This window comes from Phocoena phocoena, chromosome 10 (assembly GCF_963924675.1).
Source record: "Phocoena phocoena chromosome 10, mPhoPho1.1, whole genome shotgun sequence".
Taxonomy (NCBI): Eukaryota; Metazoa; Chordata; class Mammalia; order Artiodactyla; family Phocoenidae; genus Phocoena; species Phocoena phocoena.
The window spans coordinates 71,693,642-71,711,307 of NC_089228.1; the positions used below are offsets into that span (position 1 = coordinate 71,693,642).

The 17,666-nt window shown below is 59.3% G+C and overlaps 1 protein-coding gene across 2 annotated transcripts; it reads left to right on the plus strand.

Moving 5' to 3' along the window:
- Window positions 1-1,535: 1,535 nt before the first annotated feature.
- Window positions 1,536-15,722, plus strand: MDFI (MyoD family inhibitor). 2 transcript variants are annotated; one of them, XM_065886148.1, is made up of 5 exons: window positions 1,536-1,718; window positions 1,854-1,940; window positions 9,051-9,233; window positions 12,353-12,577; window positions 15,031-15,722. In XM_065886148.1, exons 2-5 carry the CDS (start codon window positions 1,865-1,867, stop codon window positions 15,282-15,284), a joined length of 738 nt encoding a protein of 245 aa, XP_065742220.1. In that variant the 5' UTR covers window positions 1,536-1,718; window positions 1,854-1,864; the 3' UTR covers window positions 15,285-15,722. The 2 variants fall into 2 exon arrangements, with proteins under 2 accessions (XP_065742220.1, XP_065742221.1); XM_065886149.1 differs by lacking the exons at window positions 1,536-1,718; window positions 9,051-9,233 and having other exon boundaries at window positions 1,865-1,940; window positions 15,031-15,284.
- The last annotated feature ends 1,944 nt before the right edge of the window (window positions 15,723-17,666 follow it).

The following is a 17,666-nucleotide window of genomic DNA, read 5'->3' on the forward strand; positions in this document are numbered from 1 at the left end:
CCAGGTAAGCTGGTCAGAATGCTGCAGTCGCCAAGCCCCGCGGGCACGTCCCAGTGACTCAGCCCTTGCCGGGAAGGGGGAGTCCGCCCCGCTCCCCAGAATTTCCATACAACAGACTGATCCGGGCTGGCTCCCGGAGTTCCAGGCCGGGCCCTGCACCAGGCTGCGCGGCCGCGGGAGCCGGACCCCTCCTCCCAGCCCGGGGGCCCCCCACTTCCGGCCGAAGCCACCTGGCCTCATCGCGGGGACGCGGCCTCGGGTGGCGAAAGCCCTGGGGACCACAGCGGTCCTGGCCTCGACGGCGCCGCGAGGACCTTCGAGCGTCGTAAGTAGCGACTGCGGGAACTGGGGGACACCAAGGAGAGGCCCTGAGTCCCTAGCTCGGCCCCCGCGTCCCAGCCCCAGCTTCAAGCCCGGGCTGGAAGGCGGGACCGGGAGAACAGGCCTGGCGCCACCGTCGCCTCCCTAATTGCTCACGGCCCCTCGTGGTGGGGAGCCCATACTCGGCTCCGAGGAGTCCTTGGTCTAGCTGTCACCACAGCGGGCGGCCCCACCTGATCATTCCCACGGGCTCGCCCACCCCCACCCAGCGGGCCGCAGGCTCCATGCCCTCCCCCATCCTCGGGGACCTGCTCCCTGGGCGACGCTGAGGGTCCCTGAACTCCCCTCACCCCGACTCTCTGGCCACGGCTCCTTCCTAACCCCGGCCCTGAGGAGGGACCCAGCTCACAATTCCAGATGTGTCGCCGGGCTGCCCCCGCCGGGAGGGGCTCCCTGTCTCCCCTTTCCAGAGCGCCCGTAATTTGGAAGGCCTCGGATTCCAGTCTGGAGCCAAAAGAAAGGCTGAACTCGAGAAACTCTCTTTGCCTCCAAAGTTGGGTTTCTGACCAAATTCCCACGCACGGCTGCTGGAGGTGGGGGAATTAGGGCTGCTCTAGGACACGGGATGCTAGGTGGTCACTAACCGGATTTCCCGGAGGGACAACTTCTGGTCTGTGCCCAGGCTTAGGACCCCGGAGCAGAGACCAAGGGGGTGGGCAAAGGGTGCCTGAGAAACTTGATCACTCCCACCTTTGGGACAACGAGATTTGGGGGCCACAGATATTCAGGCAATTGGCTCGAGGTGGTCGTGGTCACCATGGTTTCTCTCTCTCTCTCGTTCTCTTGCTTTTTCAAAAACTTTCGCAGAGTTTAGGACAGGCGAAGGGGAACGCGCGCGGCCCCTTTTGCACGCCCCCCGGGGCGCTGAGCCTGGGAGGGGGGCGGGGATCTGGGGAGACTGGGCCCAGCTCCGAGAGCGCGGAGGAAACGCGCGGAGCCGGCTTCCTGTGGGGGCTCCAGCCGCAGCGCCCCGCGGACAGACGTGTCCCGCCCAGGCAGCGCCGAGCCCGGCGCGGGGGAAGGGACGTGGGGGGGGGGGGGGCGCCTGGGAAGGCGAGGAGGGGACGGGGAGAGGGTGGGCCGGGGAGGAGGGGAGGGAAGAGGAGAGGCAAGCAGGGGAGGAGCGAGGGGGCTACAGGGAAAGGAGGCAGAAGGAAGCGGGCCAGCGGCGCGCGCTGGCGCCGAAATGGGAGAAAGGAGCGAGTGAGAGGGAGGGGCGCGGAGCGACCGCAGTGGAGCCGAGTTGCCCCTGGGCTGGGGCGCTCGCGGCCGTCGTGCATGGCAGGCCCAGCGCAGTGATCCCCGCGGCGCGAGAGAGCGGCGCGCAGCTCGCACGAGTAAGTCGGTCGGGGGCCGGCCTGGGAAGGGATGGGCGCACGGCTGCCGCTGGATCGCCCTCTGCCCGGCCCCCTTTTCCACTTTCGCGCGCGCGGGGACCTTCCGCTCCGCCCGCTGAGCCCTGTTTCCCGCAGGTCCCGGGCCGATGTCCCAGGTGAGTGGCCAGCGCCCCCCTCACTGCGACGCGCCCCATGGAGCCCCCAGCGCAGCCCCCGGCCCAGGTAGGACCGGGGATGGAGAGCTAGACTGGACGAGAGCCGGGTAGGGGGTTGGGGGCGGTGGTCATTCTCCCCCCTCCTCCCTGAGAAGCGGGGAGAGGGTTCGGGGAAGCTTGAGTGGAGGTGGAGGCGAGGAATCTGGGTATCGGGGACCGGGTCCAAGGAGAGTGGAGGGCTGAGGCGATGGGGGTAGGGCCCGAACGGAGGCGGTGGCCGCGCCAAGTTGGCTCCAACACTCCCCACTCCCAACACCAGACACACACACACCGCAGTGTCTGTCTGTCCGTCTGGGATTTGTGTCCCAGCCTTTTCTGCCCAGTGTGTAAATATTTATGGGGGCCTCAGGCGGGGTGGGGGTGTCTGAGTCTTTCTCTCCTTCCCTTCCCCCAACCCAGCCAGAGCCTAGTGCATCCAGAAAACTTTTGTCCGACAGGACCTGGCCCCTCCCCTCCTTGCCATTTCGTCTCGCTCGTCTTCCTCCCCACCGGGGCCCGGCCAGTCCCCACCACCCCTACCCTGCAGGGACGAGACACACACACACACACACACACACACACACACACACACACACACACACGTTTTATCTCCTTCTCCGCCTCTTTCTCTCTCTCTCCCTCTCTCATTCACTCTCCCCAATCAAGTGCTCACCACCCAAGTGAAACACCCCTTCCCTCAACTCACAGGGTCTGTAACCTCCCTGGGATTCCTGCAGGAGCCTCCCAACCCGGGAGGGTTTGTGACTTCCTGAGGGGGTCCAAGGAGGGGGCAGAGGGGAGTCCTGGGGCTGTGGCTCTCAGTCAATCCCCTCACCATACACATGTGAGCTGAGGCTCACAATGGACCACAGGGACAGGGAGAAGTCAGGAACATCTGGGATTTGTTGCGGGGGGCTGGAGGGGTTGCATGCAGGAGTACAGGCCCAGATTTCATGCCTTTACTCGCAGCTCTAGGTTAGTCTTATCTTCTGCCTTCCTCTCACCCAGCCCCATTCGCCCTTTCTCCCCTCTTTGAGTCTCTGAATAACGGAGGTCTGGTCCTGGACCTCTGACACTAACTCCCTGCATGGCCTTGGACAAGTTCCTTCCCCTCTCTGGCCTCAGTCTCCATATCCGCCCATGGGAGCTGGTCTGCCCATTTGGAGAGGCCCAGGTCTACCTGGTGTAGATGCTGGCCCTTTGGAGACCGAGGGCTGTGGAGGTGCGGGGTGGGGCTGGGGGTCTCCTAGAGTGAGGACAAGTGGGAGACGTTTGGTCAGGGGCCGGCATGTACGTGAGACTAGTGTGTCTGCTGTGCATCCCACCAGCCCTCAGATTCCCCCCTCTGTGGGGACCCTGGAGTAGGGACTTCTGGGGAATAAACTTCGCCAAGAACTGGGCTCCTGCAGCCTGGAGAGAGGGCTAGGGGCAGAGGCCTGGGAAGGCTCTTTCTCTGTCCCTCGCCCCTCCTCTCTTTCTCAGCCTCCTGCTTCTCTCCAACTCTCCCATTCTTCCCCTGCTTATCCATTTTCTGTGCTCTCGCCTCCACTCCTTCCTTCCAAGATCCTCGCCCCTGTGTGACCCATTTCGAGCCCCAGTAGGGAAAGGAGGGGCTGAATGTGCTCGGGGCAGGGGCAAGGGCCAGAGTGGGCCACTGGGAGGGTTAAGCCCTGGGCTGTAACTTGAGGCCCTCCAGTGCCCCAGCGAGCCCCCTCCCCAGCCTGGGCTGGGCCAGACAATGTGGCTTTCATAACACGAGAAGGCCTGGCTCTGCTGCCTTGGGAAAATGAGCCTGCTGCCCAGGAAGCCCAAACCGCAGGAGATCCAGCCAAAACCCCACAGACGCCTAAATCGGAGACCAGAATCCCCCACGCTCCCTGCTGAGCGTTGACAGAACAGCAAGGCCGAGGCCCTGCTGGCAAGATAGCCAGGGAGTAAGTCAGCCCCTCCCTCAGCCACCTAAGATGCAGACAGGGGTGCAAGGGGACCCAGGGCAGCTCTGGTTGGGGAAGGTGGCCAAGCCCGCACACCCTTGGCTCCCCCAGTGGCCTCTTCCCATCCAGCCCCGAATGCCCCAGGAGCCTGGCTCCCTAACCCACAGATTTCTGTCCAGCACTGTGGTGTCACATTCCTGCTCTTGGTTCTAAATTGAATTTCCTGGGGAATTGGAGCCTTCAGACCTAAAATAAAACCAACTGGACCCAGCCTAACTGGCCATCTCAGGCCCTCACAAGTCCTTAGCCTGGTGACCTGAGCCTGTGACCTGTGTGTCACAAGTGTGTATCAAACGAGTCCACATTCTTGCCTTCTTGGTGCTGGGCGCCAACCCTAATTCTCACCTTCTCATTCTCTCTCCTCCTGACCTGGGGCTCCAGGCCCCAGAACTCAATCCTCAGCAACAGACATTTGCTAAGTGCCTACTGGGGGTGCAGAGACAGACTGGGGCTGCAGTCTGACTGAGGACCCGCACTTCACTCCCTAGTTACGGTTTACAGCAGGGAACCCTGGATGCTGAGTTCTCAGTAAGTGGCCACTCCGAGGAGAGACTATTGGCTCGAGGGTCAAGGGAAGGCTTTCTGGAGGAAGAGGTGAAACTCCAGCTGGGTCATGAAGGATGAGCTGGAGTTGGGGAGAGGGAAGAGGTAGGACATTCTGATCAAGGGGAACAAGATAAGCTTCCCCTTGATGGGGAAGCTTGGATGGATTGGGCAGAAGGCCCTGTGGTGGCCTGGGGCCATGGAGAGGTCGGCCGGCCTGGAACATAGGATCCTGGTCCATTGAGTAGGCTGAAGATACAGACCAAGGCCTTGAATACCAAGCCAAGGATAGATTGGAATGTGGGGCTTTGGTCACTACTCTCTGAGCAGATCAGATCCTGGCCCTGTCTCTGCAGAGATGGTCGGAGCTCCAAAGGGGAAGGCTGGGTCCACTGTCCACGAAGACACGAGAGGGCTCGGCTGGAGGCACCAGGCACTGGAGCTTGGGGACGAGGGCCCTGTGGACACTTTCCAGGCTTGGAATGAACCCTTCCCACCTGGAAGAGGTCCCCCGAACTCCTTTCCATCCAGGAACAGCAGGCAGAGGGAGCGCACAGGGTCCGGCTGAAGTTTGGGTCTCTCTGCTTCGCTCTCAGGCTTACGGATTTAAACGTGACTTTTCCACCCTAGAACTCAGGGCATTGACCTGAACCTTATCCCATGTTAGGGATGAGAATATGTCGAGGCACACGGGCTCTTGCCTTTCTGTGTTTCCCCCTTGGAGATGGGGACTCTTGAGAGAAGTGCAGGGCTAGGGCTTCTGCTCAGAGACGCCACCAGCATGGCTGGCCCGCTGTGCACATTATTATTTTGTTTAAGTTTATTTATTTATTTATTTTTGGCTGTACCGTGCTGCTTGCAGGATCCTAGTTCCCCAATCAGGGATCGAACCCGTGTCCCCTGCAGTGGAAGCGCGGAGTCCTAACCTCTGGACCGCCAGGGAACTACCCCCTGTGCACATTAGAAAAAGGTGGCTCTGGTGGGGCCCCAGCCAGGGACTCCAGCCCCACCCCGACCCGGGGCAGATGCCTTCACACACAACTTGAGTTTCTTGTCCACACAGTGGCCCTTGTCCTTTGCTGGCCTCCCATTCTCCTGGAGTTTCTCCTCAGAGATGTTCTCCCCTCTGTGGCTGGGCAGGGGTCTCCTGGTAGCAAGAAGGAAAGCTGGGCTCTTTCCGTCTTTTGATGGTTGAGCACATGGGTCCCGCCTCTAGTCTGGTTTTTCGGCTCCATGTGCTTGCAGGGAGAGCCGTTTCTTCTCCAGCATCTTGGCGTCGGGGCCCCTGGGCAGCATGTCACCCGCAGACCAGGTCCTCCTGCCACTTCTTGTTCCTTCTCTGCCTGCTCCCACATCTCTGGGCCCTCAGCACAGTTTCCTCTTCTGCCCTCAGTGCTGCTCCCCCAGTGTCTGCTGGGTCCCCTCCGCAGCCCTCCCGGCTCCAGGAGGTCTGTCCCTCAGTGTTTCCAGGTCAAGATGACTGGACTAGATTTACTTTCCCCCCTGGTTTCCTTCCAAGGTCTGATGCTCACCCCAGAATGGCAGGTTTCCTGCAGGAGGGGCCTCCTTGGGACTTTGTCTGTGCTCTCTGTAATTTCGTGTTCCCACCAGATTCAAGGTCACCAGCCCTGTAGGTGACTTAGGAGAGACTACCCAGAGAGTGGCAGGCCACATAGGGGTAGGAGGGCCCAGGTGAGGACCAGTCTCCTAACTCCTAACCAGGCTTCCTCACCTTCCTCCCTCTTCAACCCTGGGGGCCAAGAGGCTGCAATCCTGGCTCCTTCCACTGCAGGACTGACAGGGTCACCTCTGTGTGCCCTGGTGACCTCAGGAGAAAGCCTGGGAAGTGACCACAAGGCCCACCGTGCCTCAGTTATCATTCTAGTCTCCCCTCGTTCATGCTGTAGCTGTTCACACTGGGCTCTTGGCTTCTGCTGGTTTTCTCGAAAGGTCCTTTTCCCCTTCTTTGCTGACTGATTGATTATTTAATACCCAGCGTAGGCATTGCCTTCTCCAAGCAGCCTCCTAGACACACACAAACACACACACACACACACACACACACACACACACACACACACCCCTGGGGTAAGTGCCCACCTTCTGTGCTCCCACAGTTCTTAGATGCCCCTGCTGTAATTCTTGCCCTGCGGTGTATGTGACCGACCCCAACCCCGACAGAGAACTCCTGGAGGAGTGACCAGGTTTTCTCATTTTGGTCCACCCAGTGCTTGACGTATTGGGAGGTGCATCGTAGCTGTTACACCAAAGAGCACAGGAAGGAAAGGAAAGGAAGGAAGGGAGAGGAGGGAGGGCAGGCAGGGGGATGGGCAGGTGGAAGGGTATGTGAGTGGCCCCCTGCGTGCCAGGCTCTGCTGAGTGTTTCATTTACTCTTTGAAACCCTGAGGGACAAGCATGGTGAGCCCCCTTTCACACAAGGTGACCCAGTTCCTGGTAACTCGCCCAAGGTGGTATCTGGTAAAAACCAGGGCTTGGGTCTTCCAGCTGCTGGCTCAGGCCTTTGTCATTACACCACCTGGGAGAGTCAGCACTCCGCTTCAGGGCTTTGGCAAGACGCCTCTAGGGCCAGAGGCTGGAGCTGGGCAGCCCCCTCCCTTTCTGGGAATTAGGACTCAAGCCGTGAGCCTCCCTCTCCAGGCCAGGTTGGTCGTGACCCTCCACTGTCCTGTCCCGTCTGTGCTGCCGTAGACCAGGCTCTGGGCTGGGAGAGGTGCCATGGAGCAGGTGGCCTGGATCCCCCTTGGGGGTCATCTCTGCTTCCCTGCTCCCCCTCGTCCGAGCCCTGCGATCCTCCCAAAGCCATTTGACCTCTCATTAACGCACAGAGCTCTCAATAGGCCCAAGGAATGGATGGGGCTGGAGGGACCTGCCCCCTGCCTCCCTGGGCACCAGGAGGGGTTCCCAGCACAGAACTGCCACCGTTCAGGAGTGGTGGGAGCCCCAGCCCTCCCTGCACCCTGTCCCAGCTCCCAGCTCCAGGCAGGGTCAATGGTTTCCCTAGGCAGGTGGGAGCATGCCGGCTGCTCTCTGTACCACCCACGTGGGGTCTCTGGGGCCTCGGTCCCCCTGGCCGTGGGAGACCAGGGTCTTTGGAACAAGGACTGTTCAGGGATCTCTGAGCCCGTGGATCGTCCCCCCGCCTCAGGATGCTCCCATCCCCCAGACCTACTTGCCCAACCTGCATTGATCCCTCTAATGGTCTCCTTCCCTACCCCTCCGCCCCCATTTGGAGACAGCTCAGGGAAGGAACCCCTATGTAAGGCCCTCTGTGCTCTGTGATTCGTTCTGTTACTGTTTCCAAGACTAGCTCTTGTCTCTCTCTGTCGCTGTGGGTGTGTCTCGTGATTTCTGTGTGTGGTGTGTACGGGTGGGCGCTGACCTGTTACTCTCTGGGTTTCATCACCCTTTCTCTTCATCTTTCTCTGTGGCTCCCTGTGTCACTCTCCTCCCCCTGGGCCCTTTGGTCTCTGTGTCTCTCTGAGTCTCTCATTTCTGTCTCCCCTGCTCCCAGTGCGGCCTGGGGGAGGGGCACCCTCTTGAGGCCCCTGTCATTCCCACTGCACGACCTGGGGGCTGATGGGAGGCCCAGGCTGCACCCTGTCATTGCCCAGCCTGGCCCCTGGCCCCATGACCCTGGGCTTCACCCTTCCTGTCCACCCTCAGGCCTTCCCACGCCCAGTCACCTTTCTGCCACCCTGCCCCACCTCTCAGCCCCCAGAACTTTCCTCCCCTGGGCCCAGGGGCCCCTAGTCCTGCTGCTCAGGAACTGTAGGTGGCTCCATTTCTGCCTTCCGCCCACCCTGCACAGAGGGGCCGAGCCATTCACTGTAATTACATGTGGCTGCCATACGCCTCTTCCAGCCCTCTTGGGCTGTCTCCCCGTCTCTCTTCCTGCCCGGAGCCCCTCCGCCTCACCCCCCAGGGTTCTCTGACTCTTTCTCTTGCTATCATCCTCTTTCTCGGCCCCAATTGCTCACTGTCTGTCTCCCTCTTGCTCTGTCTGTACCCCACTCCCTCTCCATCGCCTCTGCCTCTGATCTCACCTTTATCTTTCTCTCCATCGCTGACTTTCGCTCAAGAGTCTCCTGCCTGTCCCGGGCTGTCTGTCACTGGGCGTCTAGGGCGCCCCCTCCGTGCCCAATCTCCCACATTCTGATGCACTGTCTGTCTTTGCTTCAACCTTCCACTGTGCCTTTGATTCTTTCTCTCTCCACGTCACTCTGGATGCCTGTCCCTGTCTCCCCATCACTGCCTGTCTCTTCTCTCCTGCGCTGTGTTTCTGCCTCCCCCCACTTCCCTTATACCATGCATCTTGGGCCCCACTCCCTGACGGTGCACACACAAACACACACACACACACACGTGCACATGTACACACCCTTGCTTGTTCACGGGCTGTGGTTTGGGAACTTTCTATTCTAGAGTCTGGCACTGTTGCCAGGTAGGGTAAGGGCTGTGTAACTGGTACTGAGTCCGAGAATGAGGGCTCACGGCATTCTGGGCCATGGGAAGGGGACCAGGGCTGGGCAAACAGGAGGGCACCAGGAAAATGTCCTTCAGTCGTCTGCTTTTTCCCTAGCCCAGACCCTATCCCTCCTGCCTGGGCTGGAGGTAGTGACAGGATCTGCTCAACCTGCGGAGTCAGCGCTAGAGGAGGGCTCCCTGGAGGAGGCGGCACCCTTCATGCCCCAAAGCAATGGTCCTGGGGCCTCCCAGGCCCTGGACAGCACTGACCTCGACATCCCCACAGAAGCTGTGACACGTGAGTCCTAGGGGTCAGGGGATTGGGATGGCAACATGTAGGGGTTGCTCTAGGGAATCCAGTGCAGATGGGCTGGCAGAAATGCCATGGGTGCCTGTGGGAGCCTAGCGGTGGGCTAGGACCTTGAGGTGTGGGCAGTGGAAAGGTGTAGGACGTTGCCCTTTCTGTCTAGGAAGAAGACCTCCACATACAAAATGATTCGGATAAAATTAGTTCAAAATGAGTGTGGACAGGCTCCAGGCGATGTGGTTCAGGACAAGAGAGCGTGAGGCCAGGGCCAGGGAGCCAGAGCCTGAGGCAGCCCAGCCTTCAGCGTGTCAAGAGCAAACCGGCAGGAGAGACACCCGCAGTTGCTCTCTGTAGAAAGGAGCAAAACTCAGCTCTATTCCCAGGTTTAGCTCAGTGTCTCCAAGGAAGTCCTGGAGGGGGAGAATTCGCCACTGTCACCCTCAGAAGCAGGGGAAGGGACACCCAGCATCATTTTGTGATTACCAGTAAGATCCGCAAAATCTACGGACACATCGGCACTTCCCAACTTTCTTTCCCTGCATGATCTTACGCACTTTCCAAATTGGCCTGTATGGAGGCAGCAGGATAGCTCTTGCCAAGCGCATTTTACAGATGAGGAAACTGAGGCACAGAGACCCACTCTCCCTGAACAGACTGCGGAGCTCAGGTCTCCTGGCCCAGCGCTCTTTCCTATGCCTGCCTGCCCAGCTGGCATGGCCGAGTGTGGAGCCACCTTCAGCCAGGGCATCTGGGGTAAGCTGGACTCCCTGGAAGTCAGGGTTACTAAATCCTGCTAGTGCACTGCCCTCCAGACACACACACCAGCAGAACTGAAAGAAAGAGGTGAATGCCGTGGTCACGGAGGAGGGGGCCTGGATGGGAGTTGGACAGACACCCCTGTGTCTATGGGCCCTGAGTGTTTGCTTTGTGACTCAGCCACCACGACCACTGCCACGGCCATGGCCACAGGCGAGCTCTGTGTCTGCCCCAACTTCCTGGGCCCTTAGCTCACCACACGCTCCCGCCCTCTGGTCACTGTGCCCATGTTTAGGCAGAAGGGCAGGGGGCACCGAAGCTGGCCAAGGACTCAGCCCAGTCACTCACCATGGGGCCAGGAGGTGGGGGCAGGATGATTCAGGCCTGGCCACTTCCCCTGGCCTTAGCCCTGTTTACCCAGATGCAGGCACCAGCCACTGCTCAGGGCCAGAGGCTCCCAGCACGGTCCTCCCCAGAGCCCTGTCTCCCATTGTATCCCTGACTCCCCGGCTTGTCCTCAGCTCCTTTCTCCCAATCTCCATCCCCTCCCCCCTCCATTTCCTAGCTGTGGAACCTCTGGCAAGTTTTATCCTTTCTGGGCCTCAGTTTTTTCATTTGCAAAATGGGCTAGTAATAGTAGATCTGTTTGATGCTTAAGGAAGTTACTACTGGGAATTGCTGGTGGTCCAGTGGTTAGGACCCAGCACTTTCACTGCCATTGCCCAGGTTCAATCCCTGGTCAGGGAACTAAGATCCCGCAAGCCACTCGGTGTGGCCAAAAAAAGAAAAGCACATAAGGAAGTAGTTACTACACTTAGAGCTCTTAACACTGTGTGTGTCTGGCACCTAGTCACAGCTCAAACCATGTCAGCTACTAGTTTTAAGAGTAGTGATGGTTGTGATAGTAGCAGCTTATTCCTCAGTCCCTTGCCTCCCAACCTCTGCCCGCTCCTTGCCTCTCTGCTCTCGGAGTCCCAGCTTTTAGCCTCCAGGCTGGTCCCACCTCTGACCCTTCGCTGTGTGACCTTGGACAAGTTACTGTACTTCCCTGGGACTTGATTTCCTCATCTGTAAAAGGAGGATACTGCCCTCTAGAGATACTGAGAACAATTTGCGTGCCAAATGCTCCGAACAGTGCCCGGCGTGCACTGAGTGCCCAGCAATGTGCTCCCACCATTACTAAAAGGCCCAGCCCCCTCAGTTAGGGGAAGCGCTGAGGCCCCCTTCCGCTCTCCTCAGCCTCCAGCTCCTGCCCCAGACACCCACTCCTGCCACAATCCAAACCCAGAGACCTGGCCCAGAGGGAGCTGGGGATCTAGACCACAGGGCCTGAGAGATGTAAGTGCCCCACGTTCACGTTTACTGAGGGTCCTCAGGGCCAGAGGGTCCCGCCCAGGAGTCAGGGGCCCTGAGCAGAGGGATCCTCGAACTCTTGTGACCCCTTCTCAGACTTCCACACACACACACACACCTGCCCTCATCTCTTGACACACACACACACACACACACACACACACACCCCTGCCCTCATCTCTTGAGAACAGAACCATGCCATCCAGGTGGGCAAACCTGAGGGAAGGAACGGGGTGTTTGGAGGGATCTCCAGGGCCAGCCTCCCCACACCCCACTGATAAAGCTGTTTTGTTTCCTCAGCCTGGGATGGGGGACCCAGGGTTCCCAGCTTCTGGGGTCTCCCTGCTTGGCCTCCCTTTTCCCTTCTCCCCCTCCTCAGACCCAAGGGGCCCCTCAGCAAGCCCTTTCTGCAAGTGCCCCACAGAGGCTGGATGGGGCAGGGAGCTGGAGGTGGAAGGAGCGGGAGATAGGGGGCTGCTCTGAGGAGCCCCTGATTCCAGGGCCAGGGCATTCATCTCCAAACAGATGTTTCCAATCAATCACCTGGCACACGAAGGGCAAAAGCAGCAGGGGGCTTGGCAGGGGCTGAGGTGACGCTTAACTGCTTCCCTGCTGCCCCTCCACCCCCAACTGCCACTGCTCTCGCCAAAATCCCAGGACCCCAAGAGCAGGAGAGTGGATTTCACGTCGGGTAAGAAGGTGGGGTCCAGGGCCCTGAGCCTCTCCCTTTGCCTTCACCTCTGTCTTTTCTGGAATGAGCACGGACCTGGGAGTCAGGAGCCAGGCTCGACTCTGTGGCTGTTTCATGATGTGCCACTGGGCAAGTCAGTTTCCCTGGGCCTCAGTTTCCCCATCTGCAAAATACAGATCAGCTAGATGACCTGTGGTGTATCTAGGAACAAAGCAGGCAGGATTCAAGCAGAGCCCCGGGAGGCTGTGCGGGGACCCCCACCCCCACCAGCTCCCACTTCCCCCATTGCCCTTTCTCATCATCTTCCTAGGCCAGCCTCAGGGGAACCCCTTGGGCTGCACCCCATTAGTGGCGAATGGCTCTGGCCACCCCTCGGAGCTGGGCGGCACCAGGCGGACAGGGAACGGTGCCCTGGGTGGCCCCAAGGCCCACCGGAAGTTGCAGACACACCCATCTCTAGCCAGCCAAGGCAGCAAGAAAAGCAAGGGCAGCACCAAGTCTGCTGCCTCCCAGATCCCTCTCCAGGCGCAGGAAGGTAAGCACCCCGTCTCGCCTCCCTGTGGGAGAAGCCTCCAAAGCTGGCTTCCTCGAAGTCTGATGCAGGGGCCAGCGGCAGCATCTTTGCAAGGTTGCCGGTTAGACGTGCAGCATCTCAGCCCCACGCCAGGTCCACCAGATCTGAACCTCTGGGTGGGGCCCGGGAGTCTGGGTTTTAACAAGCCCTCCAGGGAGTCTGACGCAAGACGCTTAAATCAGAGAACCTTGCAGAGGACACATGTTGGGTAAGGTAGGGCACGTGTGAGTTCTCAAGGCCAGCCCCTTCTCATCCCTACTCTCCCAGAGTTGCTCTAACAAGAAGTGGAGCCATCTGGGCTCGTCCAGCTTAAGCCACCTCATTTCTGGAAACAGAAATTTTCCTTGAGGAACGGTGGGGGCTGCAAGGTTCAGTGGGAGGTCAGAGCACCCAGATATACCAGCCATTGTTCCTGCCACACAGAGGTCCTCTGAGGGACTGACCTGGGCAGCCACGTCCCCCTCCCCACCAGGCATCAGTTCAGCAGGGGTGACAGCTACCTGTAGCCCAGTGATGCTTGACCTCCACCCCAGAACTTTTAAGTAATTTCTGCCCATGCTGGGGGACTCTGGCTGGTCCTCTGCAAACCGGATTCAGTGTACACATTTGCACACAATGTGTTCATTAACTTTCACCCCCCAGAGCAGATTCTGCCCAACAGGCTTGTTTATGAAGGGGGTGTTCATGCATCTGAAGTGAACTGGGCATCTGCTGTGAGCCAGGCACTGTGCTGTGTGCTGGGTACCCAGGCCATGGCCTCGTAAAGCTCTCATCAGAGAGATCCAAAGGTAATCACTCTGTGATGTGATAAAAGATAAATGATGATAACGTGAACACAGGGGGACACCCACAGCAGCCCAGAAAGCTGGGGAAGGCTCCGGAGGTGTCTGAGCAAGCCTTAAAGGATCCATTGGAGGATCTAGCCGGGGTGCCTTAGCACAGAGGTGAGCACTGGCTAGTGTGGCTAGATTTTGAAGTTCCAGGTGAGGAATGGTGGGAGGTGAGACTCCAAGCAGACCGGGACTCCTGCAGTGGAGGCTACATAGTAAGCTGCATAGTGGGTCTAGACTTCATCTGGAAGACAGTAGGGAGCTTCGAAGGGTTTTAAGCAAGGTGGTGACCTCATCAGATTTGCACCTGAAGAGAACTTCCTTATCCAGTTTGCGGATAGATGGCAGGGGTTCCAGCTCTGCGAGCCCCCATTCCCTGTACACAGGACTGGGTGGGGACGTCAGAGCCTGTATGGTGATGTGAGATTCCCACAGGACCAGCAGCCTCGAGCCAGGGGCCCGCCTGGTCAGGGGAACTGGACACTGCCCATGGCCCGACCCCTGGGAGGGGTGCCAGCCCAGCATCTTGGCAGCACGCCAGCGGTTCAGAACACGGGCTGCTGAGCCAGCACCACCGCGTACCAGCTGGGTGCGCAAGGCAGGATCGTGTGTGAATTCACTTCCTGTGTATTTACTCAGCACCCACGATGTGCCAGGCACCGGTCTAGGGACCGTAACAGCCAAAGACGCCGGCCCCTGCGGTGCTTGCCCTGTAGTAGGCGGGGAGAGCTGTGTAAGCCGCGGGAGGTGCTAAGTCCTGGGCGGGGAGGCAGAGCAGGCACCGGCAAGGGGGTGGGGCTGGGGCCCGGCAGTATAAAAGAGGGTGCTCCCGGAAAGCCTCCCCGAGAGGGGACATTTGGGCAAAGATGGAGGGGACAGAATGAGCAGAGCACGTATCTTGGGGCTGGAGCACCGGGGGGACAGGGGGCAGTGCCTGCGTGACCAGGAGTAGCCAGTGTGGCCACAGCAGAGGGATCTGGGGAGGGGCCGTCAGAGCTACTGGGAGCGCTTGGGCTTTTCCTCCTGTTGAGGTGGAAGCCATTAGAGGGTTCTGAGGGCAGGAGGGGTGGAATCCAACAGAGGTTTTTCAAGGGTCCTTCCGGCCTCCGTGTGCGGAGTAGGTGCGTGCGGGCCCGGGAGCAGTAGTCAAAGGCAGGGAGCGGGGAGACCAGCGAGGACGCAGTTGCTGTCACCAGGCAAGAGCTGAGCAGAGTGGTAGGATTCTGGAGAGATTTTGAAGTGACTTCTCTGTGCCTCAGTTTCTTCATCTGTAGAGAGGGGCTAATGCAGCCCCACCTCAAGGAGTCGTTGCAAGTTTAAGTGAGTTTAATTCGTGCCCAACGCTTAGAACAGTGCCTGGGACACATCGTCCCTCCGTGTTCGTTAACTAGATGACCGAGGGTGGTCAAAGCAGGGACTCGGGATCCAGGCTGCCGGGGCCCAGACCCTCACTCCACGTAACTCTCCGTGTCTCGGGGTCACCTGGATGGTGGGAGCCGGGGGAGGGCCGCGCGAGCGTCATCTCCGCACTCAGCGCGCCTGCCGCCCGCGGCTGGTCCCGGCCCCTGGCCATCTCGCCCGCAGACTGCTGCGTCCACTGCATCCTGTCCTGCCTGTTCTGCGAGTTCCTGACGCTGTGCAACATGGTCCTGGACTGCGCCACGTGCGGCTCCTGCAGCTCCGAGGACTCGTGCCTCTGCTGCTGCTGCGGCTCCGGCGAGTGTGCCGACTGCGACCTGCCCTGCGACCTGGACTGCGGCATCCTGGACGCCTGCTGCGAGTCGGCCGACTGCCTGGAGATCTGCATGGAGTGCTGCGGGCTTTGCTTCTCCTCCTGACCCACACGAGGCTGGACCGCCCCCTCCCCCGGGCCTCTCCCACCCTCCCCAGCCCTCTGGGCACCCCAGCCCGCTGAGAGTGCGGTGCTGGTCCTCCTTGCTGGTTTCCCTGGACAACAGCACCTAAGACCTGGGGGGAGGGGGGACCGTTCCGGCTCAGCTGCCAGGGCTGCAGAACACTGTGAAAGTTGGGGGAGGCGGCCGGGACATGGGGGAGGCTGGGGTGCTGGGGCTGTGCGCTTTTCTACCTCTCACTGCCCCTGTGCCTGCCTCCCCCCTCCCCTGCCCCCAGGCTTAGAGGACAACAAAATGTGAAAAGAGACACCCCACCTGACCTCAGCCAAGCCCCTCCCCGGTCTCCCCTCCTGTGGGGCCTGACCCATACAGTGACCCCAGAGGGCAGGGCTGGGCTCGGGCCCAGGGTGGGGTGGGAGGGGGGAAAGGTATAGAAAAGACTGGAAGGGGAGAGGGAGGGAATGGAAGGAAGGTCTGTTCTATTTGTTGCTGTAAATAAAGATATGGGTCCGTCTCACATGTCCTCAGGACTCATGAGTGATGGCCATGAACCACGACTCTGAAAACCAAACACTCCCACAACCCCCCTACAAAGTCCCCAGATGGGTGGGGCTTTCCTGGCCTCTGAGGTCCCCTCCCTTGTTTCATGTTCCCCCCTGAGGGAGGGAAGGAAGACGCGTACACACGCCCCACCTTTATTTCCTTCGGAGAAGCCCAGAAAGGGAAGAGTTAACCCTTGGCATAGAATTAATTAACAGCAGATGTGTTCAGGTTTTGATTAATTAATCTCCTGCTGACTCCTGCTTCTCAAAGCCATAATGGCTCCAAGGCGTAGGGTGACGCCTATGTCAGTGGCAGAGCAGGGCCTGGGGAGGGGGCAACCCTGGGAGGCAAGTTTGGCCTGAATGGAGGTCACATGGCCCAGCCTCAGTCGTCCCCCTGATTTCCAGGGGGCCTGAGATAGAAGAAAACTATCAGGGCTGGCGGGAGCCTCAGAGGTCAGGTGTCCAGAGCCCTTGGGTGCAGGAAGGAGGGGCAGACCAGAGCACTGAGGCTGACAGCGGGGAGGGCTGTGTGGACCAAACCCCTTTCCACCCCATCCTGGACCTGGAGGAAGCCAGGAGAGGTCCAGGGTGAGTGAGAGGACAGCTCATGGTTGGACTTGGATTGTCCTGAGGAGAAGACATGGCTGAAGAAGGCCTTGAAAAGTGGAGACCTCATGGGAAACCGGTGGGCTGCTGCTTCCAGGAACAAAGGGTGGAGTGGCCCTGACGGATTCTGGAGGGGAGGAGGGAGCTCAGGAAGAGAGCCAGATGAAATCTGAGCTCTCTTAAGGAATGCCACATTAGGGAACAGCCCATGGCCTTGGGCGTGGGTTGCAGTGTCAGCAGAGGTGACAAGAGGTGGTGAGAGGGACCCCACCCCCACACCCCCTCCCCTGCAGCCCCTCCCTTCATACACGTGTACACAGGCCTCACTTTGCCAACACCAAGGTTTTCCAGCTTCTGGGACCACATAGGAAACTCAGGACACAGAGAGGAAGTGACCTCCCCAGGGTCACATAGTCAAGATCAAAGCCAGGAGAGAAGCCCCATTTTCTTGGCCCCCTCCATGTTCGTCTGTCTCAAGGTTTTTTTTGTGTGTTTTTTTGTTTCTGCTTAGTTATTGTATGATCAAAGTACAAAAGGTTCAAAAGTCTCATCAAAAGTGCATACACAAGCATTTACCCATATCATTTTTCTTTTTTTTACAAAATGTCAGAATCCCATGCACGTTGCACCATTTTTATCACTTGACCATTTGTTTTGGGGCTCTTCCTTATCAGCACTTTGAAGAGCGGCCTGGAGCTTCATGGAGGCATGAGCCACACATGACCCAGCTGCCCAGCTCCTGCTTAATCCCTTCCATTAATTTCTCTGTTATAAACAAGGTTGCGTGAGCATGTCCTTTTGCACAAATGAGCTGTATCTGTAGAATATTCCTGAAGGTGGGATCACCGGGCCTCAGGGTGTGTGTGTTTGTGACTCTGACCTCGATGAGGGGATGCCAGTCTGCCCCCATGGCTGCGGGGAGCGTCCACTCTTCTGCGGCACTCCTTTGTCTACAGGAGGATGGATGACTGTGGGAGGGCCTCCGTTCAGTCCCCGCTCAACCCAGCTTCCCCCCAAGGCTGAGGATCGAGGGACGTTAGGGAGGACCAGCGTAGGGGGTTTGCCTGGCCAACTCAAGGTCTGCTCCAGGTGGGCAGGAAGGCCCCTTCCCGGCCCTCTCCCCTCCGTGGCGGCCGCTGCAGGAAGAGGCACCTCTGAAGTCCAAATAGCGGTTTCCTGCAGGACAGGGGCTGAAACCCGAGAGGCTGAGCTGGGT